We start from the raw sequence: 25,766 nt of genomic DNA on the forward strand, positions 1-25,766 counted from the left end.
TAATTTAAACATGATTAGGACTATATTAAATCAACATTGTATTTAATTTTTATTAGTAAATGAAAACTCTAGTGAGATGTATTAATTTAGAAGGAAGTTGAATAGTGTGGTGGTTTCAAATCAATGTTGTAAACATAAATGATTTATCTTTAACCGCATAAAATTTTGAAAAGAATGATCTCCTTTGTAATATTTATATAGATTATATAGATATAGATATAAATAAAGATTTACCTATATATACTGAAAGAAAATTACAATTTAGCTAAATTTCCAATAACTTATCACAAAATAGGGAAAATGTAGGAGTTTTCACAAAATAGTCGCACAAACCGTAGACGAGGGAGCCTCATATGCGGTTTCGTGTACACAACTTCGATTTCGTCAAATCCGGATAAACCCGCCTTCAGTTTCATCTGTTAGGTTGTGGTTTTGTGGCATCGTCTTCAATTTCAGCCAACTCTATATTTTTTTCATTTCTAACATGAAGAAATCACATATGACATTTGGCCATCTGCGGTTTTCTGCTCATCTCGACATCAGTTTCGTAGTCTTAATTTCTGATTTCATATCCATACATTACTCTATTGATTACCTTGGTGTCGTTTATGTGCATCTTTATTACCTTTGTTTTTATTAATGCCTTATACTAAACTGTCATGGACTAACGTTTCACATTGTAGGAGCTTATTCAATACATGCATACAAACAAGACAATCTTACCTGTCTATCTTTTGTACTAAGATCATCGTCTAAAGAGATCCTCTCTACCGTCCCTAGGGGTGCCTACATTTTATCTACCTCTTAGGGGTCGTTTGATATGGTGTATAACTGGGTCCAATAAAAACCATTTGGCATGTTTGATAGGCATTATAGAACAAGGGACTTGGTCCAATATGTGGACTCGATCCAACAATTTGACAAAAATTGGTCCTTGCTTTCCATTCGATGGACCGAGAACAAAAAAATACGCACATTGCCCTATTAATTTTGCACGACTGCTTCTGATTTCATCCCCCTCCCGCCGATTTTCTGCCCTCGACGACGCAACTGCAGGGGCCAATCAACAGCGGGAGCCGATCAGCAGGAGTCGCGACACACTTAATAGTTTCTTCCTTTCTTCCTTCCTTCTCATTCCAGATTTCTTCATTTAATGGACTGTTTAATTTTTTCCCACGATCAGCTGCTTCTTTGCCTTATTCATTCCGATTTTTTTAATTGTTTGCTGATTTCTTCCCCCCCCCCCCCACTCGTTTCTTCTGCTTTGGTTAAGAAATATATTAGTTTTTAGTAGGATTTCGTTTTTGCTTAGATGTATACGAGTTATGTGTTTGGCTAAGATATCATATTCCTGCTTTGCTGTTTTATGTTTTTGCTGCTTTATTCATATTCTTGTTTTGATTTTAGTTATGTTTTTGGTTGTTGTAATAGGTGAAGACTCGGGAATTTTGTTAATTTTTAGGATGTTTTTGCTATGATTTTGTTTGCTTTTTGGCTATTATTTATGTTATTGTTGTAGATATTACATTGCTTTTAATGATAGATTCCATGTTATGTATATGTGTATATTTGTGAGTATTTATGTATATGTATATATATATTTGTGTATATCTATGCATATTTGTGTGTATAGTGGTGTATACATGTATATGTGTATATATTTGTGTATATATTTATGTAACATGTTTAGCATTCATTTATTCCTTAGACATGGCAGAAAAGAGAAGTAGAGCTAGTTGGTCTTCAGATTTTGTGAACAAAACTTTTCTTGATGCATGTATACAAGAACTAACAAGTAACGGTCGGAAGGGTAGTGGTCTTAAAGGAACCTTATGGAATACAATAGCTGAAAAACTAAAAAAAGAACATGACTTTGTTGTTGACAAAAAACAAATGAAATATCGTTATGACTACTTGAAAAACAAGTATGCAATTTGATTGAAATTTAAAAACAAAACTGAAAATCTCTATAATCCTATAACAAACACGTTTCAAATGACGGATGAAGAGTGGAAAGCGGAGGTGAAGGTATTCTTTTAATTTAAAACATATTATTATTTTGTTTTAAAAGTTTAATAATCAAATCATTTTTTCAAACAACTGTGACAACCCGAAATTTCTATCTTGTACAGTCATTCAATTCAATCAAAGTCAGACTCGTTTCTGCTATCTTTTAGCACTGTTTAGGGTCTTTTTGAGTGTTCTAAGCCTAGTGCATTCAAGGTTTGGGTTTAGGGATGAATTAACTTAACTTCAACGTATTGCATTCGAGCCAAACACTCCTTCAAAAGGAGTGTATGGCCGTACACATGGGTGTACGACCGTACACCCAAAATGGCCGTAAACTCATGCCTTTATGGAGGATAATCCTTCATTATTCCTCATTTCTTACACTTCTCACTCAATAAATCCGATTCTCTCTCAACTATCATCAAGTTTTTCACCTTGATCTTCAAAGATGTAAGTATTCCTTCCATTGATTAGTTGATACATTTCTTTATCTAGTGAAGATCCATGTTTTCATCCATGAAATTACCTCTTTTGGTTAGATCTTCAAGTCTTCTTCACTTTCACCAAGAACACCTACTTGTTCTTGGGCCGTGAACTCCTTAAAAGCCTTCAAAAGTGTGAGTATCTCTTCTATCTGCTAGTTAAGCTTGAGAAACACTTGATTCCTAGCCTTGATTCGTCATCTAATGCATGAACACCAAGGGTGTACGGCCGTACACTCCTCATATGGCCTTAAACCCTTGTTTAGTGCATGTTTTGGCCTCAAACTCACCTCATGTCCCAACATAGGATCATGAACACTTAATGGATGCTAGATAGGGCCATAAACACCCCTTTTTGCATGCTTCTTCCATGAGTGTACGGCCGTACACTCCATGACCGTACACCCCATGGGCCGTACACTACATGACCGTACACCTATTGGCTGTACACCACATTGGCCGTACACACCCTTGTGTGGCCGTAAACCCCTTTGATGCAGTCATATGTGATTGTAACACTTCAATCTAAGTGTTTCCTAGTCCCTAAGGTGGTTTCCTTGCATGATTAGTTGTCTATACACTAATTATATACATATATGTGTCATTATATGCTTAATAGGATCCGTTTGTGCTCGAGGCTTCACTTGACACTTAGCATCCTATATCGAACTTACATTCATATCACTCACTACAGGTGAGTTCATACCCCTAACTTATCTTTTAAATGATTTTAAATGCTTTTATGGGGGGGGGGGAATACAAGTAGAAAACATTTTAGTTATTATATCAATCACATGTGATTAATAACTGTCAATCAAGTATATTTCTTATTCTTCAAAACTGTGTTATCAAACTGTTTCAAAAACCTTTTTATAAACTGACATCACGTCATCTATAGCCATTCAAATGGTTAAAACTCTTTTATATGTTAAATTCTTTATTAAACTGTTTTAAACTTATGTACTGTCAAAATCATGTCTATATGGATATAATTATATAAATAAGGTTGAAAGGGCTTAGGACTGATAACTCGCCTTATTTCATGTTCCTTGTTTGGTTGTGGACTTAGGGTATCGGTTGTTTGTCTGAATGTCGTTTGAATCTTAGTTATATATTATGTATATGTATATAGATATAAAAGTTATTTCATTCGGTTCAATACCTTTGGGTAGCAAAGGTGTTCAAACACAATCAGTCATTCAAACAACATTACTAGTAAACTATAATAGGTATAGTTTAGGAAGTCACTACTTACTATTTCTAGAACTGTGAAACTTACAAGAGTCATTTCATACATGAGTCAGTTCAGACATACTATAATGAGAAACATAGAGAACATACTATATACTAGAACAGAGAGAACATACAATATACTAGGACAGAGAGAACATACTACACTAATACAATAACAAAGATAACATTAATGTGAGCCACTACTTCATGGCGCGACAATATACTGTTGTGTCACGTGTTGTAACCAGAGTCTCCTGGAGGGAGAGCATGAGTTTGTGTATAGATCTATACGGGATTGACCATCTGACACCTTGTTGCTAGCTACAGCGGGACCTGCAGGTCTACGGGTGATGAATGTCATACCATTTCGACGTCTCGAACGTCGTGTCTTACTAGTCAATCAAGTATGGTTATAATTTCATCACATTTTATCTTAATTAAAAAAAACAGGTTTAAGGTAGTTAGTACATTGGTAGTTACTTATACACAATACTACAATACATACTTATTTTCCCATTACATTCATACTGTGATCTTCTCACATAAACGGTAATGTAAACTATATTTTGGTAATGATATTCATACTTGGGAAAAACACTCACTTTTACAAAAGAACAAACTTGCAAAACAGTCAAGTCTTGGCAGAAGACTACTTTAGTATAAAATATAGGATTTTCTAGGAGGTATTCAAACATTTATAACAAACACTTACAAACTTTTACATCAAACATTTACAAACACTTTCATCAAACTTATACAAACAATGACATTAAATACTTATGAACTCACCAGCTTTAATGCTGACCTACGCTTTCAAAATAACTTGTATTCTCAGGTCACCAGTAGACAGGTACCTATGACCAAGTTTTGAGAAGACGGAGCACGTTCAAGACTCGTCTTTTATTTTGATTCATATTTTGGTGTCTTTCAAACTATACAGAACACACTTGTATTAAATTATACTATTAGTGCAATGGATGACGGTGTTGCTTGTTTTACTATTATGCATTGTTGTGATACTGTACATGACGTCCTCCACCCCCGAACGTTTCCGCCGTTCTGGTTTGGGGGTGTGATAGATTGGTATCAGAGCTTTTTTTATAGTGAATTGAGTATATCAACCCATAAAAGATATACAACTATAAACACATCGGGATTAAAATACTCTGACCAAGAGTTTATACTTTTAAATAATAAAATATTTAACCAAAGTATACGTACCTGCATTCATACTAAAATTAGTGTCACTAGGACAAAACAAAAGTATTGCGATTGTTGGACATCACAAGTAGGCTTGGGGACATATAATCAAATCTGGGAGTGATATAGCCTGATCAACTATATCTTTCCGAGAAGTGATTAGCATGCGCCTAGGAATGGTTGTGGTGTTGCAACAAGTCTAAAAAGTTACCAACACCACTACAATGAAAACTTTGGAATAGAACATAAACTTAAAATACTATATGAGTATTGTGTGTTACTATAATTACTTATGTGCAAACTAAAAAGATCTTTATTAGTATGTCAATAGTTGCTGAGTGGATACGCTAAGGTTATATGTGACTAAGGTGTCATAGACTTAGAATATGTGATCTTTGTTTTACTTCCTGTTCCTTGTTTGGTTGTGGATTTAGAGTTAGAGTCACTTATTCGAAGGTTTATCCTGTTTTGGTTACATATGACTGGTATGCACTACGCAAATGTTGGAGTAACTGATAAGGATCATCTTATAATTATCTTAATTAGTACGTCTATTAATTATTTCTTTTACCCCCGTTCTCGTGTAGATAACATGGCTGGATTCAATCTCCCCGGCGACCCGTACTTCCCCAACCAAGGCAATGGTGGATGGCTCGATGATGAGCCAGAAGAGAATCATGCAATTCCATTGGACGATGACTTCGCAGAGAACTTCCCGGAAGATTCTGACTCCGAGCCAGAAGTCAATGATCTACCCCTGATAGCTCAAATCCCAAATCCTAACCCTCGTCCGTCTTTTCAAGGCCCGACGCCTCTGTGGGCGGAAAGTTTGGAAACATGGAGTCAAGAACAAGGTTAACCCATGCCATACAACGGATACAAAAGCTTCTACAACCTGAGCGAAGGAGGCTCAGCAGACAGAGTCCTGCCAATTCTAGTCCGCAGGGTTGCTCGAAATGAAATACAGGGTATGATAGACGTCAACCGAATCATGGAAGTTGATGCCAATGCGGGAGTTAATACAGTCCGCATTCGTCGTGTTGAAGATGATCGCGAGAGAGCTACGGGAGACAATGAGTCTCTGCTTCAAGAATTAGCTGCAACTCGGGTTGAAGTCATAGAGCTCCGAGCACGTCAAAGAGTACACGAGCGACACCTTCTGGATGTGGAGCGTCAGCTGGCTGATTTAAGGGTTCGCCCGAGGGGTGCCCGTCGCCAGTAGGAGATGCTCTGCTCATCCTTTCTTTTGGTTAAAGGAATAGCCCTCTTATCTATGCTCTAAGTAACACTTTTCCCTGTAATTTCCTGTTTATCTTAAGACCTTGAACTTTCAGTCTATTAGATCTTTTTACTGTCAAAATTTTCTTATTCTAGTTTGATGTAAGACCTACTCCTAGGTCATTTCCCGAACTTGTTACATATTTAATACCAGTATTATTGACAGATATCTAATCTCATAGGAAATCTTTATCCAAATGCTTTCATCTTTCTATTGCTAGATCTCTATTTCAATCATACTCTCATCTATTTGTTGGGCTATGGAGAGTTAGTCCATGATTCACTTTCATCATACTCTCTATTGAATGCTTACCAATATCTTCATCTTTGTGTTCTTATAGCTACAAGATGCCTCCACGCCGATCAGCGAGACGCACTACTCCGATAACTCCGAATCAAAAACCACCACCACCTCCTCCACAATACAATCCAACAACTATCCAAGTTGCGGTGAATGCGGCTGTTACGGTAACCCTAGCTCAGTTCAGTGCTAGTGGAACTAACGGGAGTGGCACAACTGTTCATTCCACTCAAGGTGATGCTCCAGTGCGCTCTAGAGAGTGCTCGTATAAGGACTTCACCAACTGCAAACCCAGGACCTTCAATGGGACTGGCGGAATCATTTCCCTCTCGCAATGGTTCGAGAAAACGGAGTCGATCTTTGAGATCTGCTCCTGTCCGGAAGGGAGCAAAGTTAAATTTGCTGCCTGCACCTTCGCGGACCGAGCCCTGACATGGTGGAATAGCCATGTCAAGTCACTAACTCTAATAGTGGCAAATGCTATGGGCTGGGAAGCTCTGAAGGAGCTCATGATCGAGGAATACTGCCCGAGGGGCGAAGTTCAGAAACTTGAACAGGAACTCTGGAGCCTAACCATGAAGGGCTCCGACATAGTGGCCTATACTGCCAGATTCAGCGATCTGGTGGCACTATGTCCAGGAATGGTCCCTACTGAAGGAAAGAAGATTGAGAGGTATATCTAGGGGCTGGTGCCTCCATTTCAGGGGAATGTTTTAACTTCAAACCCCACTACCTTCGACAGTGCCAAGCGATTGACACAACGGCTCATTGATCATAGAGTTTGTACCCCGTCAACAACAACAACCCTGGCAATCCCAGAACCCTCCAAAGTCGCTGACAACAAGCGGAAGTTCTAGGATAACAAAAAGAAGAACGCGGCGCAGAACGCTGCCAAAAAGCAGCAGGTTGTAGCTGTTCATGCTGCAATAACACCTACTGCTACTGCGTCGATGAAGCAGTATGCTGGAAGCTTGCCTAAGTGCAACAAATGCAGCTTCCACCATAACGGACCCTGCCGGGAAATGCAGTGCGCTAACTGCAACAGGAAAGGGCACACTGCCTGTTTCTGCAAGGCTCCGGAAAGGCCAATCACCCAAGTCCCCGACATTGGTGTGGGTCAAGCTTGCTATGGATGTGGCGAGGTGGGCCACTACAAAAGAAACTGCCCGAAGGCAGGGAATGCCAGCGGAGTAGGAAGAGTTTTGGCTATAGGCCACGAGGAAGCAGTTTCCGACCCCACAGTGGTCACTGGTACGTTTCTCCTCGATAACTCATATGCATGCATACTGTTTGATAGTGGAGCGGAGAGGAGTTTTGTGAACTAGAAATTTGCTCACTTGCTTAAACAAAAATCACGTGCACTTAAAGAACCGTTCACTGTAGAAATGGCTAATGGAAAAACAGAGAGCACTAGCTATATATGCATAGGATGTACACTAACTCTAGATAGCCATTCATTTCCAATCGACCTCATGTCGGTCTCAATTAAAAGTTTCGACGTCATAATCGGCATGGATTGGTTGAGTTCTCATCGTGCCGACATCATATGTTACGAGAAGGCCGTTCGCCTTAATCTATCGTCTAGCGAAACCCTAATTATCTATGGCGACAAACCGGTCACGAACCTTCATATCATCTCCAGCATACAAGCCCAGAAGTACTTACGAAAGGAATGTCGTGCATTCCTTGCTCATGTTGTTGATGTGAGCCAAGAGACGAAGGACATAAAGAACATCCCAGCGGTGCGCGATTTTCCCAACATCTTTCCAAAAGAACTACCAGGATTACCTCCGCAGCAGTTCAGAATCGACTTAGTTCCATGGGCTACCCCAGTAGCCAAATCGCCCTATCGTCTAGCACCAGATGAGATGCAGGAGCTATCTGGTCAACTTAACGAATTGCTCAGCAAGGGGTTTATTAGACCAAGCTTCTCACCCTGGGGAGCACCGGTCTTGTTCGTCAAGAATAAAGATGGGTCATTCCGTATGTGCATCGACTATAGAGAGCTGAACAAACTTACCGTCAAGAATCGTTACCCTCTTCCTCGCATAGACGATTTGTTCGACCAACTTCAAGGGGCGAATTACTTTTCAAAGATAGATCTGAGATCCAGGTATCACCAGTTACGAGTGCTAGAGGAGGATGTTCCGAAGATAACCTTTCGAACTCGTTATGGACACTACGAGTTTGAAGTGATGCCATTCGGATTGACCAATGCGCCCGCAGTATTCATGGACTTAATGAATAGGGTGTGCCGTCCTTACTTGGATCAGTTCGTCATTGTATTCATCGATGACATACTTATCTACTCTCGTAGTAAGGAGGAGCATAGTCAACATCTACTTCATGTCTTAGAAACACTGCGATCAAGAAGCTTTATGCGAAGTTCTCTAAATGCGAATTTTGGATTTGAAGAGTCGAATTCTTGGGTCACGTGGTTAGCGAAGATGGAATTCACGTGGACCCTTCCAAAATCAAATCCATTGAGAACTGGTCAGCACCGAAGATGCCTACATAAATTCGTCAAATTCTAGGCCTCGCTGGCTACTATCGCAGGTTCATTCAGAACTTCTCTCGGATTGCGAAACCGCTTACAACATTGACCCAGAAGGGCGTGGCCTTTGACTGGGGAAAGAAGCAAGAGAAGGCGTTTCAAACACTAAAGCGAGCCTTATGCAGCGCACCGATACTGTCCCTCCCAGAAGGGATAGAAGACTTCGTGGTTTATTGCGATGCATCCAACCAAGGGCTTGGCTGTCATCTGATGCAACGAGGTAAGGTCATCGCCTATGCCTCAAGACAGCTAAAGACACACGAGGTCAACTACACCACACATGATCTTGAGTTAGGAGCAGTGGTATTTGCTCTGAAGATCTGGAGACACTATCTGTATGGTACAAAAAGCATTATCTTTACAGAACACAAAAGCCTTCAACATATATTCGACCATAAGGAGCTCAATATGAGACAACGACGGTGGGTCGAGCTACTCAGTGACTACGAATGCGAAATTCGTTATCATCCTGGTAAAGACAACGTAGTAGCTGACGCCCTAAGTCGGAAAGAATACCCTGGTCGTAGAGTCAAATCATTGACTATGACTATCCATTCATACTTTTCCACACAAGTTAAGGAGGCTCAGCTTGAAGCCTTGAAACCTAAAAATGTGGCGGGTGAATCCCTGAGAGGGATGGATAAAAACTTAGAAGTCAAGGTGGCGGAGCCTTGTACCTCATGGATCGGATCTGGACACCGAAGCACGGTGGATTCAGAGACTTGGTCATGACCGAGGCACACAACACTCGATATTCCGTCCACCCAGGTTCAGATAAGATGTATCTGGATCTTAAAAAGTTATACTGGTGGCCTAACATGAAAGCAGAGATTGCTACCTTTGTGAGCAAGTGCCTTACTTGCGCCAAGGTTTAGGTCGAATACCAGAAACCCGTAGGTTTACTTCATCAACCGGAGATACCTGAATGGAAGTGGGAGCGGATCACAATGGACTTCACAACCAAGTTGCCCAAGACATCAGGTGGTCTCGATACCATATGGGTGATCATAGACAGGTTAACAAAGTCCGCACACTTCCTGCTTATCAAAGAGACTGACAAGATGGAGAAACTAACAAGAACATACATTAGGGAGATCGTATGACTGCATGGTGTTCCCATATCCATTATCTCTGATAGAGATAGTAGATTCACTTCAAGGTTTTGGCAGTCGCTACAAAGTTCCCTAGGAACTAGGCTGGACATGAGTACAACCTACCATCCGCAAACCGACGGACAAAGTGAGAGGACTATTCAAACTTTGGAAGATATGTTGAGAGCCTGCGTGATAAACTTTGGGAAGTCATGGGATACTCATTTACCCCTTGTCGAGTTCTCCTACAATAATAGTTATCACACGAGCATAAAGGCTGCTCCATTTGAAGACCTCTATGACCGTAAGTGCAGATCCCCTCTGTGTTGGGCTGAGGTGGGCGACACTCAGTTAGCTAAAGGACGAGTTCCTAACAACACTCTCACAGGTCCGGAAATCATTCGGGAAACGACAGAGAAAATCGTTCAGATTCGTGAACGATTGAAAGCCTCTAGAGACCGACAGAAAAGCTATGCAGACAAAAGAAGGAAACCTTTGGAATTCTAGGTGGGCGACCATGTTCTATTGAAGGTCTCACCCTGGAAGGGCCTGATACGCTTCGGAAAGTGTGGAAAGCTAAATCCAAGATACGCAGGGCCTTTCGAGATTATCGCTAGAATTAGCCCTGTAGCTTACAAACTCAAACTACCCCGCGAACTTAGTAACGTACATTCTGCTTTCCATATCTCGAACTTGAAAAAGTGTCTGTCCGACGAGACTCTTGTAATCCCACTCGACGAGATTGAGATCAACGAGAGCCTCAACTTCATGGAAGAACCAGTAGAGATCATGGACCGAGAGGTCAAGCAAATGAAACAAAGCCGTATCCCGATAGTGAAGGTTCGCTGGAATGCCAAGCGAGGACCTGAATTCACTTGGGAACGTGATGATCAAATGAAACTGAAATATCATCATCTTTTTACTTAGATATTTGTAATTGCTTAAACTCTAATTTCGGGACGAAATTCTCTCTAACGGGGGAATGATGTGACAACCCAAAATTTCTATCTTGTACAGTCATTCAATTCAATCAAAGTCAGACTCGTTTCTGCTATCTTTTAGCATTGTTTAGGGTCTGTTTGAGTGTTCTAAGCCTAGTGCATTCAAGGTTTGGGTTTAGGGATGAATTAACTTAACTTCATCGTATTGCATTCAAGCCAAACACTCCTTCAAAAGGAGTGTACGGCCGTACACATGGGTGTACGACCGTACACCCAAAATGGCCGTAAACTCATGCCTTTATGGAGGATAATCCTTCATTATTCCTCATTTCTTACACTTCTCACTCAATAAATCCGATTCTCTCTCAACTATCATCAAGTTTTTCACCTTGATCTTCAAAGATGTAAGTATTCCTTCCATTGATTAGTTGATACATTTCTTTATCTAGTGAAGATCCATGTTTTCATCCATGAAATTACCTCTTTTGGTTAGATCTTCAAGTCTTCTTCACTTTCACCAAGAACACCTACTTGTTATTGGGCCGTGAACTCCTTAAAAGCCTTCAAAAGTGTGAGTATCTCTTTTATCTGCTAGTTAAGCTTGAGAAACACTTGATTCCTAGCCTTGATTCGTCATCTAATGCATGAACACCAAGGGTGTACGGCCGTACACTCCTCATATGGCCTTAAACCCTTGTTTAGTGCATGTTTTGGCCTCAAACTCACCTCGTGTCCCAACATAGGATCATGAACACTTAATGGATGCTAGATAGGGCCATAAACACCTATTTTTGCATGCTTCTTCCATGAGTGTACGACCGTACACTCCATGACTGTACACCCCATGGGCCGTACACTATATGACCGTACACCCATTGGCCGTACACACCTTGGCCGTATACACCCTTGTGTGGCCGTAAACCCCTTTGATGCATTCATATGTGATTGTAACACTTCAATCTAAGTGTTTCCTAGTCCCTAAGGTGGTTTCCTTGCATGATTAGTTGTCTATACACTAATTATATACATATATGTGTCATTATATGCTTAATAGGATCCGTTTGTGCTCGAGGCTTCACTTGACACTTAGCATCCTATATCGAACTTACATTCGTATCACTCACTACAGGTGAGTTCACACCCATAACTTATCTTTTAAATGATTTTAAATGCTTTTATGGGGGGAATACAAGTAGAAAACATTTTAGTTATTATATCAATCACATGTGATTAATAACTGTCAATCAAGTAGATTTCGTATTCTTCAAAACCGTGTTATCAAACTGTTTCAAAAACCTTTTTATAAACTGACATCAAGTCATCTATAGCCATTCAAATGGTTAAAACTCTTTTATATGTTAAATTCTTTATTAAACTGTTTTAAACTTATGTACTGTCAAAATCATGTCTATATGGATATAGTTATATAAATAAGGTTGAAAGGGCTTAGGACTGATAACTCGCCTTATTTCCTGTTCCTTGTTTGGTTGTGGACTTAGGGTATCGGTTGTTTGTCTGAATGTCGTTTGAATCTTAGTTATATATTATGTATATGTATATAGATATAAAAGTTATTTCATTCAGTTCAATACCTTTGGGTAGCAAAGGTGTTCAAACACAATCAGTCATTCAAACAACATTACTAGTAAACTATAATAGGTATAGTTTAGGAAGTCACTACTTACTATTTCTAGAACAGTGAAACTTACAAGAGTCATTTCATACATGAGTCAGTTCAGACATACTATAATGAGAAACATAGAGAACATACTATATACTAGAACAGAGAGAACATACTATATACTAGGACAGAGAGAACATACTACACTAATACAATAACAAAGATAACATTAATGTGAGCCACTACTTCATGGCGCGACAATATACTGTTGTTTCACGTGTTGTAACCAGAGTCTCCTGGAGGGAGAGCATGAGTTTGTGTATAGATCTATACGGGATTGACCATCCTACACCTTGTTGCTAGCTACAGCGGGACCTGCAGGTCTACGGGTGACGAATGTCATACCATTTCGACGTCTCGAACGTCGTGTCTTACTAGTCAACCAAGTATGGTTATAATCTCATCACATTTTATCTTAATTAAAAAAAACAGGTTTAAGGTAGTTAGTACATTGGTAGTTACTTATACACAATACTACAATACATACTTATTTTCCCATTACATTCATACTGTGATCTTCTCACATAAACGGTAATGTAAACTATATTTTGGTAATGATATTCATACTTGGGAAAAACACTCACTTTTACAAAAGAACAAACTTGCAAAACAGTCAAGTCTTGGCAGAAGACTACTTTAGTATAAAATATAGGATTTTCTAGGAGGTATTCAAACATTTATAACAAACACTTACAAACTTTTACATCAAACATTTACAAACACTTTCATCAAACTTATACAAACAATGACATTAAATACTTATGAACTCACCAGCTTTAATGCTGACCTACGCTTTCAAAATAACTTGTATTCTCAGGTCACCAGTAGACAGGTACCTATGACCAAGTTTTGAGAAGACGGAGCACGTTCAAGACTCGTCTTTTATTTTGATTCATATTTTGGTGTCTTTCAAACTATACAGAACACACTTGTATTGAATTATACTATTAGTGCAATGGATGATGGTGTTGCTTGTTTTACTATTATGCATTGTTGTGATACTGTACATGATGTCCTCCACCCCCGAACGTTTCCGCCGTTCTGGTTTGGGGGCGTGACAACAACTGAACAAGATGACTGAGAAATTAAGAAATGCGCCCCTCCTTTACCCAGATCTTTGCACCCAGTTGTTTGACGGTGTGACCTCGACTGGTGCTGCTAGTTGGGGACCATCTTCGATACTCCCTCATCCCGCATAAGTGTTTACTACACAAGATTATGAGGATATCGAGATGGAAAATCCACCACCTCAAATGGATATCCCAGTCTCAGCTTCAACAGTACACCCCCTACAAGTTCCTCAACAGTACCCCCACCGACAAGTGCATCACGTGCAGGTGAAGATTCCTCTGGTCGGTCCAAAAACAAAAGAGGAAAATGAAATGCACCCGCACTCAAGGACACACTAGATGATGACATAATAGAGGTTGGCAAGGAAATTATGAAGGCATATCAGGCGTTCGTGCAAACAAATAATCTTGACAAGGAGATGGATGAATGTATTGATAAATTGAAAGGCTTGGAGTGGGGAAATTCTGATCCGGAGTACATCACTGCTCTTATGTTATTCGTTGAAAATGCTGGTAACAGGAAAATTTGGTTACGCCTCGAGTCTTCAACTTGTGAGTTGTGGGTGAAAAGTGCAGGAAAGAATTTTGGATTACTTGGTTGGCTTTAGTATGACTTTAGGATGTTTTGGCTTTATGTTTTATGGATTTATATTATGGTACATGTTATGGATTTTTATGTTTAGGTTTTTTATGTGTTATGTTTAGGATTGTTATATGGTATTGATTTTTATGTTATGGATTTCTATATGATGGATTTATATGTTATGGATTTTTATGTTATTGGTTTATGTTATGGTTTATGTTATAAATGTATGTGATTTATATTTAGCATTTAACAATTTACATATGGATATGGAATGTGAGTTTGTAGGTTTCCTTATACTCTCATAGTATTGGTTGATGTCGGTCCAACAAAGGAAAAAAAAGAATTGAAAGAAAAAAAGTTAGCGAATCGGAAGAAACTGGGAAAGGTTTGATACATGGTTGTCTTGTACAATGTTACGATATGATGCGTTTTTCACAAGATGCATTTGTATTATTATGCAATCATTTTACTCAAAGAAATTGGTTGCAACGTAGTAGGTAAATAAGCGTTGAAGAAAATATGGCTATATTTTTACATGTCATAGGACATAATGAACATTTTCGAGCCGTTAAAGGAAGGTTTCACCACTCCTTACAAACGATTCATCTATGTTTTCACGAGGTCCCGAGTGCAATGATGTGTTTTGCAAGAGAAATTATAGTACCAACATCTTCTAATACAACAAGGCATATCTCGGAACGACATAGACGACTAAAAGACATATTTCCTGGAGCAGTAGGTGCACTAGATGGAACACTTGTACATGCAGTTGTGCCCGTTGATGAACAAACTGTGACAACCCGAAATTTCTATCTTATAAGCCAAGCAAATCAATCAAAGTTAGACTTGTTTTTGTTACCTTTTAGCCTTGCTAAGGGTTATTCTATGAGTTGTTAAGCCTTGTACACTTAGGATTTGATGCGTGTGAGTGATGGATCTATGGATTAAATTCAAGCCAAGAACATCAACAAAGGATGTTCACGGCCAAAAACTAGGTTCACGGCCGTGAACCCAAGTTTGGCCGTGAACCCCTCACTACTTAGGTATATTTCCTTCATTTTTCTTCATTTCTCACATCTTTCATCCAAGAACACTCAAACTCTCTCAAGTATCATCAAGGGAATCCATCCTTTCTCTTCAAAAACGTAAGTGATTCATCCCTTTTACTAGTTAATCTTCTTGATCATATGAATCCTATGAATCACATCCTTGAATTCATCATTTTTCCTTCAAGATCTTCAAGTCTTCATCTTTTCACCAAGAACACCAAGAACACACACACTTGTTCTTGAGCCGTAAACACCTTCAAGACTTCCATTAAGTAAGTATCATTTCCATATACTTGTTATCCATTAGGAGCTCTTGAATCCCCATTAAACAAACACCTTTTAAGCATAATCTTCAAGAGTTCACGGCCGTGAACCCTTCATGTGGCCGTGAACCCTTCAAGTGATCTTGTTAGGGTCGTAAACCCTTCCTAGACCAAGTGTTGGCTGTAAACACTTCAAGCATTCTTGGCCGTGAACACTCCTTGGCCGTGAACACATCCTTGTGTGGCCGTAAACTCCTTTCATATAATCATATGTGATTGTAACACTTCATTTCAAGTGTTTCCTAGTACCTAAGGTTGTTCCCTTACATGATTAGTTGTTATATACAGTAATTGTATGCCTATATATGTGATTATATGTCTAATAGGATCCAATTGTGCTTCAGGACTTCATTTATGATCTCAAGCATCCTATATCTATCTTTCATTCGAATCACTCACTACAGGTGAGTTCATACCCCTAAACTTATCTTGTAATGATTTTAAATTTTTTTATAGGGGGGATACAAGTAGAAAACAATATAGTTGTATAATCAATCACATGTGATTTATAACTATCAAAACAAGAGATTCCTTATACTTCAAAATTGTGTTACCAAACAAACTGTTTCAAATCCTTTTATAAACTGACATTAAGTCATCAATAATCATTCAAATGGTATAAAACTCTTTTTATATGATAAACTCTTTAAATGTTTTACAAAACTCTTTTAAACTTATATATTGTCAAAATCATGTCTATATAGATATAGTTATATAAACAAGGTTTAAAGGGCTTAGGACTGATAATTCGCTTTATTTCCTTTTCCTTGTTTGGATGTGGACTTAGGGTATCGATTGTTTGTCCGAATGTCGTTTAAATCTTAGTTATATGTTATGTATATGTATGTAGATATAAAAGTACTCCAGTTAGTTCAATACCTTTGGGTAGCAAAGGTGTACAAACATGATCAGTCATTCAATTACAGAGCTTACTAGTAAACTATAATATGTATAGTTTATGTAACGCCCGTAGATCCGGGCTAGTCAATTTAAAGATAATAGGGGTCGAAAACGACTTTTCGACAAAATATTATTTAGAATAAATAATCTTAACCAAGTTGTAGAATACGTCTCAAGGTTTCCGTACATATAAAGAACGCTGAAATCCGAGTTATAACGAAGAAGTTATGACCCGTCGAAGTTTTACGGCAGAACCGGCACGGCACCGGGAGACGTAAATAGTGAATTTACGATAGAGCGACTTTTAGTCTTAGCGATCTAAACGAAAGTCGTAGAAAACGTTAAACCGAGAACATACAAAAAAAATTACGCCCAAATCTGACTTCGTATGAGGAAGTTATGAATTTTCTAAGATTTGGCATAACAGTGCACGACCCGAAACTCGAATTTTAGATCGAGCGGTTTTTGGCCTACGCGACCTAAAGGATAATTGAAGATCTCATTAATAGGAACTCAACGGTAAAAAGACAGACGAAAACGGAGTCCGTATGTAGAAGTTATGAATTTTACGCGGATATTTAACAGTATAATCTCCTCGTACTGTTAAATTTAAGATCGGTCGATAATTAGCCGACGGAGTCAAAATGAAAGTTGTAGATCTTATTTTTACATACGCGTGGATATAAAGAACGTCAAAAACGGAGGTCGTATGTGAAAGTTACGGATTTTAGAAGTCGGAAGTATGCTGTGCGAAAATGGGTGATGTGGCACAATCTTGGCCATTGCTTTCTCCCCAAATCTTGCCACTAGATGGTGACATGTGGCACCAAGTTCAGCCATTTTTCACCCTATAAATAGAACCTCTCCCACCCTCATTTTCTTCACACCTTTCCCATTCTTTCTTCTCTTTACTCTCTCTCTAGAACCTCTCTCTAGCCCCGAAACCTCCCGAAAAGCCTAGGGAACCTCCCTAGCACAAGGCGGAAGCCCCGGAGTGCTCGACGGCTCCGAGAAGAAGAGATTTTCGGCTCGGTAACGCTGCTCCAAGCAAAGCCCGGTTTTCTATAAAACCCGCTGTAAGTGAGCTACGCCTACGCTATTTTTAATATATCGTTTATTTAATTATAGTAGCGTTATTAGGAACTTATAATAAGTACTTGGGCTATTATTATGGGTTATATAAGTATTGGTTAACGCTTATATAATAGTAATAATAGCTAGACTATTAATTAGTATCGGCGAATAATAGACTAAACTCTAGTGGTAATAATACTAGGTTTCGTCGAAGGAAATTATTTTTAAGAAGCGAAGCGCTGTCTGAGTTCGGATTCACCACCTTTTCAAGTGAGTGCATAGTTACTTTCATCTTACACATAGATATGAAGTATTTTAAATAAATTACGTGCTATGTGTGCATATTATCTGTATACTTGCTATCTATGCTGGATGAACGATTTTATACATGTTTTAAATGATTTAAACTGTATATATATATATATATATATATATATATATATATATATATATATATATATATATATACGAGAATATGTTGGGTAAAACATGGGTAGATGTAATAGATGGAATATGAGTTGGATGATGAGTTGAGAGGTGTTATAGACCACGAGGTAAGTGTGAGAGGTGGACGATGTGAGAAGCCTTTCCCAAATGATGGCCCCGTCATCTAGCAGAGTATGGTTGACAACCACGGACTATTCTAGACAGTCCAGTGGAACATTGGCAGGCTTGCAACCCGTAGGTGTTGTGAACGATGTGTTCACCGGTGTACTCTAAAAAACCATTGACATGTATTGCGAGTGGACTCTCGAAAACGATACTGTCAATAAACGAGATAACCCTAGCAGCTGTGCTCGAAGGACAATACTGGTAGCTGCACCTCACATAGAATGTCCCAATTCTGGCAGCTGCGCCTAAGTGATAGAACTAGCAGCTGTGCTTGACAGCTGTGTCATTGAAAACGATGGACTTCGTGCCGATTCCTTAGGATGATCCTTAGGAAGGAATGAATGAACGAGGAATAATTAATTCTTAGGGTAGATCCTTAAGAGTAAAGAAGATAATGGGGATGGGTAATTGGGTTGATTGTTTGATGTTTAAACATAATAATTATATTATTGTGGGTTGAAAACCCTATGTACTTACCAGGTTTCCCAACCTGACCCACTCAGTTTATTTGTATCACAAGTGTCGATATGAAGTTACATTACACTGAGAGATTTAAAAGAGATGTAGATCACTAGTGTAAATGAATGTAAGTTCTGTTTATGCTTATGTTTCTGTATTAACGACGACATCCCAAATGTTTTAAAATGAATAAAAATACAGTTCTTCGGAAATTCTTTGATAACGTATTTATCATGTTTTTCTGGGAACAAATTCCGCAAGATTTTTATTAAAAGAAGTACTCTGATTTTTATAAAGCATAAACAAAATCGGTCTTTTCTGGCCGTGAAAATGGGGATGTCACAGTTTATGAGGTTACTACTTACTATTTCTAGAACAATGAAACCTACATGAATCAGTACTTACATAAGTTAGTTATTACCTGAGTTAGTTCTTACATGAGTCAGTTCATACATGAGTCAGTTCAAACATACTATAACTAGAACAGAAAGGAACATACAATAACAAGAACAGAAAGGAACATACAATAACAAGAACAGAAAGGAACATACATCCTTTTACAAGAACAATATAACATTAATGTGAAACCACTACTTCACTACATAACAATATAGTTGTTATGTCGCGTTTTGTAACCAGAGTCTCCTGGAGGGAGAGCGGGCATTGTGTGTATAGATCTATACAGGACTGACAATCCCGCATCCCGACTGTTCGCTACAGTTTGGCCGACAGGCCAAGGGGTGACAAATGTCACATCAGTTTCGACGCCAGCAGGTCGTGTTAAACACTCGTCAATCAGTATGGTTATAACCACATCACATTTTAACCTTAATTAAACAAATTGGTTTTAAGGTAGTTAGTGCTTTAGTAGTTACTTATTACAACATTACTGTACACTGTCATTTTCCCATTACATTCATATAGTGATCTTATCACATAAAAAGTAATGTAAACTATTTTTCTGTTAACGATAGTCATATACTTGGGAAAACACTCACTTTTACAAAAGAACAAACATATAGAACAGTCGGGTCTTGGTAGAAGACTACTTTCCATTTTAGTAGAAAATATAGGATTTTCTAGGAAATATACAAACTTTACATCAAACACTTACAAACATTTTCATCAAACTTATACAAACATTTGACACTAAAATACTTATGAACTCACCAGCTTAAATGCTGATCTACTCTTTCAAAATAACTTGTATTCTCAGGTCACTAGTAGACAGGTACACTGGACCAGGTTTTGAGAAGACGGAGCATGTTCAAGACTCGTCTTTTATTTTGATATATATATATATATATATATATATATATATATATATATTGGTGTCTTACAAATACATTCGGAACACCTTGTATTAACTATATTATTAATGCAATGGATGATGTTGTTGCTCTTTTTACTATTGTGCATTGTTATGATACTAAACATGACGCCCTCCACCCCCGAACGTTTCCGCCGTTCTGGTTTGGGGGTGTAACACAAACTCGCTATAAAGGGAGAGGAAAAGGTGAATGTTATCAAAGTGTAATAAGAATTTGTGATTTTGATATGATATTCATCTTTGTATGGACTGGATGGGAGGACATAGCACATGACTCAAAAGTTTTGAAAGAAGTTGCATTTAATCCAACGTCTGGATTTCTATTCCCTTCACTAGGTATGTAATCTTTTATAACTTTTATTATATATATTCTTTATATAATAAGTATTACCTTTTTAACCAACACACATGTATAATAAATGTGACACTGATCTATATATAAATATTACATTTGTGACGCCGCATATACCAACATACGTGGATTTATGGCTCCCTACCGCAATACTAGGTATTGGTTAGCCGATTTTCGAAGAAACAAGGCTTTAACTAAGGAAGAAAAGTTCAATCATGCTCATGCACAACTTAGAAATGTTATTGAACGTGCATATGGTGTATTGAAGGGGAGATTCTTAATCTTAAAACGAATGGCTCCTTATCCGTTTCCAGTGCAAAGAGACATAGTCATTACGCGTGTCGCGGTCCATAATTTTATACGGAAATTCAATATTCAAGATGACTTATTTACAAACTTTGAACAAAACAATATGGATAATCCTAACGTGCAAGGTGGAGGAAGTGAGGGCCAAAATGTACAAGCATACAATGAGGTTCAGAAGCTGTTGAATATATGGCTACTTTCCGTAACCAGATTGCTAATCAATTATTTTTAAATGGTGAACGTTAAATATCTATGCAAAGTATTATGTTGTTTTTTATTTGTATTTGGATTTCGTATGACAATTTGTATTTGAATTTTTAATGATGTATGTTTTATTTAGATTTTATATGACAGTTTGTATTTGTATAATTATTTTATATAGCACAACATAAGGGTAATACAATAAATTTTCATCATTCACCACAGTCAATCAGATAAATAATCAAACATCATAAACTCAGTCAGATGTGGACACAGTTAGAACTTCTAACCCAATCAGTTTCTAACTCAGTCAGCTCTAAGGGAGTGTTTGGCTAAGCTTATGAAAAATTATAAATACTTTTCAGCTTGTAGCTTATAGCTTATAAGTTGATAAGTTAGGGGCCCCTTGCTTATTGATTTTGACTTATTACCGGTTTGACACCAGTATAAGCTATTTTTATCCAAACATCATTTTTAGCTTATATCGGTGTGGAACCGGTAATAAGTCAAAAAATTCCATTTTTAAGCTTTGCCAAACACCCTCTAACCCAATTAGCAACTATCAAACGACCCCTTACTCTGTTTTTATGGGATTGAAGTAGTGCCGGTCTAAATTGTTAGCTACCACAGAGAGTTCAGGGATCTAATAGTCGAATTTGATAGTTGGAGGACTCTAAGTTTAGTTTTATAAAAGTGGCCCTTATTTGCATACCTAGACTGCTTAATATACCCTCGTCGAACGATACCGGCATTTTCTCCAGAGAGATTAGGGTTCAAGGAAAACGGCGGAGATGCTCGAGTTCTACAAATGTCGTAGTAGCTCAGTCGAATGGAAACCTTCCCCGATAGTCGCTCTAGCCACCAGCGTGGACGAATCTCAAGTCGCTGCCGCTAGGGAAGATGGCTCCCTTGAGATATGGCTGGTATCCCCTGGCGCCGTTGGTTGGCACTGCCAACTGGTATGGTCATTGCTGGTCTTCTTCCTCTTCTTATTATTCATATACCTGTTATCGCTACGGAATTAGGATTTTGAATTTGTTTCGTTGTTGTAGACGATACACGGTGACCCTAATCTGAGAGTGTCTTCGCTCGTATGGTGTAGTTCGGGTTCCTGTGGCTTAGCGGCTGGCAGGTTGTTATCATCAAGCATTGATGGATCAATATCGGAGTGGGACTTGGACAACTTGACACAGAAGGTTTGTCTGTATACATATGAATTTTGACGCTGTAAATATAAAACCTTATTTAGTGCCATGAAGAGATTAAATGGTCATTTCTACTTGCTAACATGGGTAAATTATTGACCGAAGAACTGATTGGAATGGAAGGTGATGGCTAAACCAGTTTTGTGATGCCGTAACAAATATTTAAGCTGTTAAATGGTTGATAATCACACCTGTTTATGTTACTTTTAACGACCTTCCGCAATAATAATAATGCATAATTTGAGGTTCTGAAGTGGAGCTTTGAGACTGATGCATTGACAACATAAAAAGATATCATTATTGTTTTGGAGTGGAGAGTCTTGTTACTTGTTTGGTCTGGTCCTAAGGTCTTATTTAAGGTGTAGCTTATCTGATCTGTGCAGGTTGTGGTGGATCCTATTGGTGTTTCCATTTGGCAGATGGCTACTCATCCTATGTGTAATAATACAAAACAGGATTTGGGTTATCTAGAGAATGGACATGCAGCTATCGGTGATGGTGATGGTGATGTGACGAGCGACAGTGAAGTGGAAGGTGATTCAGTTGAGTTATATGAAGAGCCGATTACCGGGAATGCATGTATAGCAATTGCCTGTGACGATGGATGTGTGCGTTTATATGATATATCAGACTCAGATGAGGTCACTTACCATAAATCGCTGCCAAGGGTCAGTGGTGAGATAGCATGGCTCACTCCTGTTCCTATTGCTACTTTTCATTCATTCATGGTTTGTTATTAATTTCATTTGTTGTTTGTTGTTTGTTGTGCAGGGCGTGTATTAAGCGTCACTTGGAGTCCAGATGCAAGAAGGATATATTCAGGGAGTAGTGATGGGTATGTGCATTTCTTTAGTTATAATCTAGTAAATATGTTATTAAATAAAAGGTTGAGTGGGAATTTCATTCAGGTTCATAAGATGCTGGGATGCTAAATCGTCTCATGAAGTATACAGAATCACTGTTGGTCTTGGAGGGTTAGGCGGTGGGTCTGAACTTTGCATATGGTCTTTGCTTGCGCTGAGGTAATTGGGGATTTGGGTGTGTGTGTGTGTGTGTGTTTGAGCTTATTAGCAGTTTGAATGCGGTTTCAGGTGTGGGACCCTTGTGAGTGGGGACAGCAGTGGCAGCGTTCAGTTTTGGGAGAGTTCACATGGTACTCTGTTGCAAGCACATTCCTGTCATAAGGGGGATGTGAATGCTTTGGCGGCTAGTCCTAGCCATAGCAGGGTGTTCTCAGCTGGATCAGACGGTCAGGTACTACCTGAATACTAATTTAATTTTAAATTGTACTTGGATTGGATGTTGTATGATATAGCGTATGTTTCAGGTTATCTTGTATAAGGCCTCTGGTGACAAGTCTTGTGAAGCAATAAAAAAGAAGTGCAAGTGGGTGTATATTGGTTATGTGAGAGCCCATACACATGATGTGAGAGCCTTGGTTGTTGCTGTACCCATAAGCCGCGAAGGTATGCGTATGCGTATGCTTCTCTGGGAATTTTGTTTCCAATTAATTACTTAATAAGGAAGGACTTGTACTTGTGTTACAACAGATTTATTGGTGTCGGGTGAAGAAAAGGTAAAAAGAGGGCGTGGCACTGGTGTTGACTTGAGCATGAGCTACAATAAGTGGGCTCATATGGGCATTCCCATGCTTATATCAGCTGGAGACGACACAAAGCTTTTTGCATATTCAGCCAACGAGTTCACCAAATTCGGTCCACATGATATCTGTCCTGCACCACAAAGACCAGCCATTCAGTTGGTGTGCAGTAGTAATATGCTTCTGGTCCAGGCTTCAAAGTGGCTGGATATCTTTACGGTTGATGTGAAAAGAGGAGACGGTGTTTCAACTACTGATATGGTGGCTCGAGTGAAGAGCAAGAGCAAGAGGAAGATCATTTGCAGCTCCATGTCCTCTTCAGGGAGATTTTTTGCGTATTCAGATCATGTGAGACCTTGCCTATTTGAGCTGATGAGAAAGGAGGGAGGGTGGTCCATAAGTAAAAGGAAACTCCCACCATGTATACCTTTTGCCCATTCCATGATATTTACTTGTGATTCTTCTCGGTTAATGATATCAGGACATGACAGAATGATATATGTAAGCAATCCTTCTGTTTCTCTCGACTGTTGAGCCAGTTATGTCATGACTCATGAGAATGATATACGTATATATTTCTTTTCAGGTTGTAGATGTTGGAAGCCAGAAATTAAGTCATCGATTCACCCCATGTTGTAAGGAGTCAGATTCAGAATTACCACCTACTCAGCCTCCAATTACAAAAATGTTTACTAGTTTGGATGGACAGTGGCTAGCTGCAGTCAACTGTTTTGGAGATGTGTATATATTCAATCTAGAGACACAGAGGTAATAATCTACTACTCTAGGCTCTAGCTAGTGTATGATGTATGTAGGGCTAATCTGATGTAATTTTGTCTGTTTGTGGAGAGCAGGCAACACTGGTTCATTGCACGATTGGATGGTGCCTCTGTTACAGCTGCAGGGTTTAGTCCTGGAAATAGCAATGTGCTAATAATCTCTACATCTTCAAACCAAGCCTATGTTTTTGATGTGGAGGCTAAGAAACTAGGGGAATGGTCTAGACACAACACATTTATGTTGCCTCGAAGATATCAGGACTTTCCTGGAGAGGTTATTGGGCTCACATTTCCGCCATCTTCAAATTCATCAACTGTCATCATTTACAGTGCCAGGTTTCATTTCTTTTTCTAACCTATTATTCTATTCACACTTTGAGAGTGTTTGCTGATTGTTTTTGTTTAATGGTTTGGTTTGTAGGGCAATGTGCTTGATTGACTTTGGGATGCCGGTCGGGTGTGATGAAGATCCTGATGAGAAAGCAATAACATTAAAGAAGAAGTTATTAAAACGTAAGCTGCATGAGTTAGAAGGTAAAAAGGGTGGTAGGAAGAATTTTGAATTTTGTGCGTTTAGAGAACCGGTTTTATATGTTGGCCATCTTTCAAAAGGTTCTGTATTGGTCGTAGACAAACCATGGTTGGAAGTTGTTAACAATTTTGATGCCCAGCCAGTTCACAGACATATATACGGGACATAAACCAAATCCCAAACCCAAACCCACTCTTTAATGACAGACAAAACAAATGGAGGGTAGGGGTAGGGGTAGGGGTAGGTAACTACTACTACTACTACTACTACAATTGGTTAGGTAGCAGAGTTCAATTTTGATCGCTTTATTCCATATGGTCAATCATGTTGTGTAATGAATGTATTGCTTAAATCTTGTTGCCTTTGATAGTAAAATTCTTTTTCATGTGTACATTGGCTTTTTCATTAGATGGGTTTCTTTTTCTGATTAATGCTGGGTTATCCATATTCTTATTCACGGCCCTAGCGAACTCATCAACAAGCTATTTTTACATGATCTTAGATAAAATATGTTTTAATGACATTTATTAATGTTTTCCGGCCGGAGAACTAATCGGATTGTTGCGAGCATAACAAATGGGAAGTGCTTTGGAAGAAGCGATCTGTTACCAAGTCGT

General features: G+C 38.7%; 1 protein-coding gene across 1 annotated transcript; it reads left to right on the plus strand.

Annotated features, from left to right (window-relative positions):
* The first annotated feature begins 21,758 nt into the window (after window positions 1–21,758).
* On the plus strand, window positions 21,759–25,540 carry LOC145131562 (WD repeat-containing protein PCN-like). The gene is made up of 11 exons (XM_079066237.1): window positions 21,759–21,992; window positions 22,086–22,229; window positions 22,622–22,913; window positions 23,010–23,073; window positions 23,147–23,260; window positions 23,330–23,492; window positions 23,566–23,704; window positions 23,789–24,339; window positions 24,425–24,606; window positions 24,693–24,953; window positions 25,039–25,540. Exons 1-11 carry the CDS (start codon window positions 21,825–21,827, stop codon window positions 25,316–25,318), a joined length of 2,358 nt encoding a protein of 785 aa, XP_078922363.1. The 5' UTR covers window positions 21,759–21,824; the 3' UTR covers window positions 25,319–25,540.
* Window positions 25,541–25,766: the final 226 nt, after the last annotated feature.

Source organism: Lactuca virosa, chromosome 1, assembly GCF_052849685.1.
Source record: "Lactuca virosa cultivar CGN04683 chromosome 1, Lactuca_virosa_CGN04683_v6, whole genome shotgun sequence".
NCBI classification, from domain to species: Eukaryota; Viridiplantae; Streptophyta; class Magnoliopsida; order Asterales; family Asteraceae; genus Lactuca; species Lactuca virosa.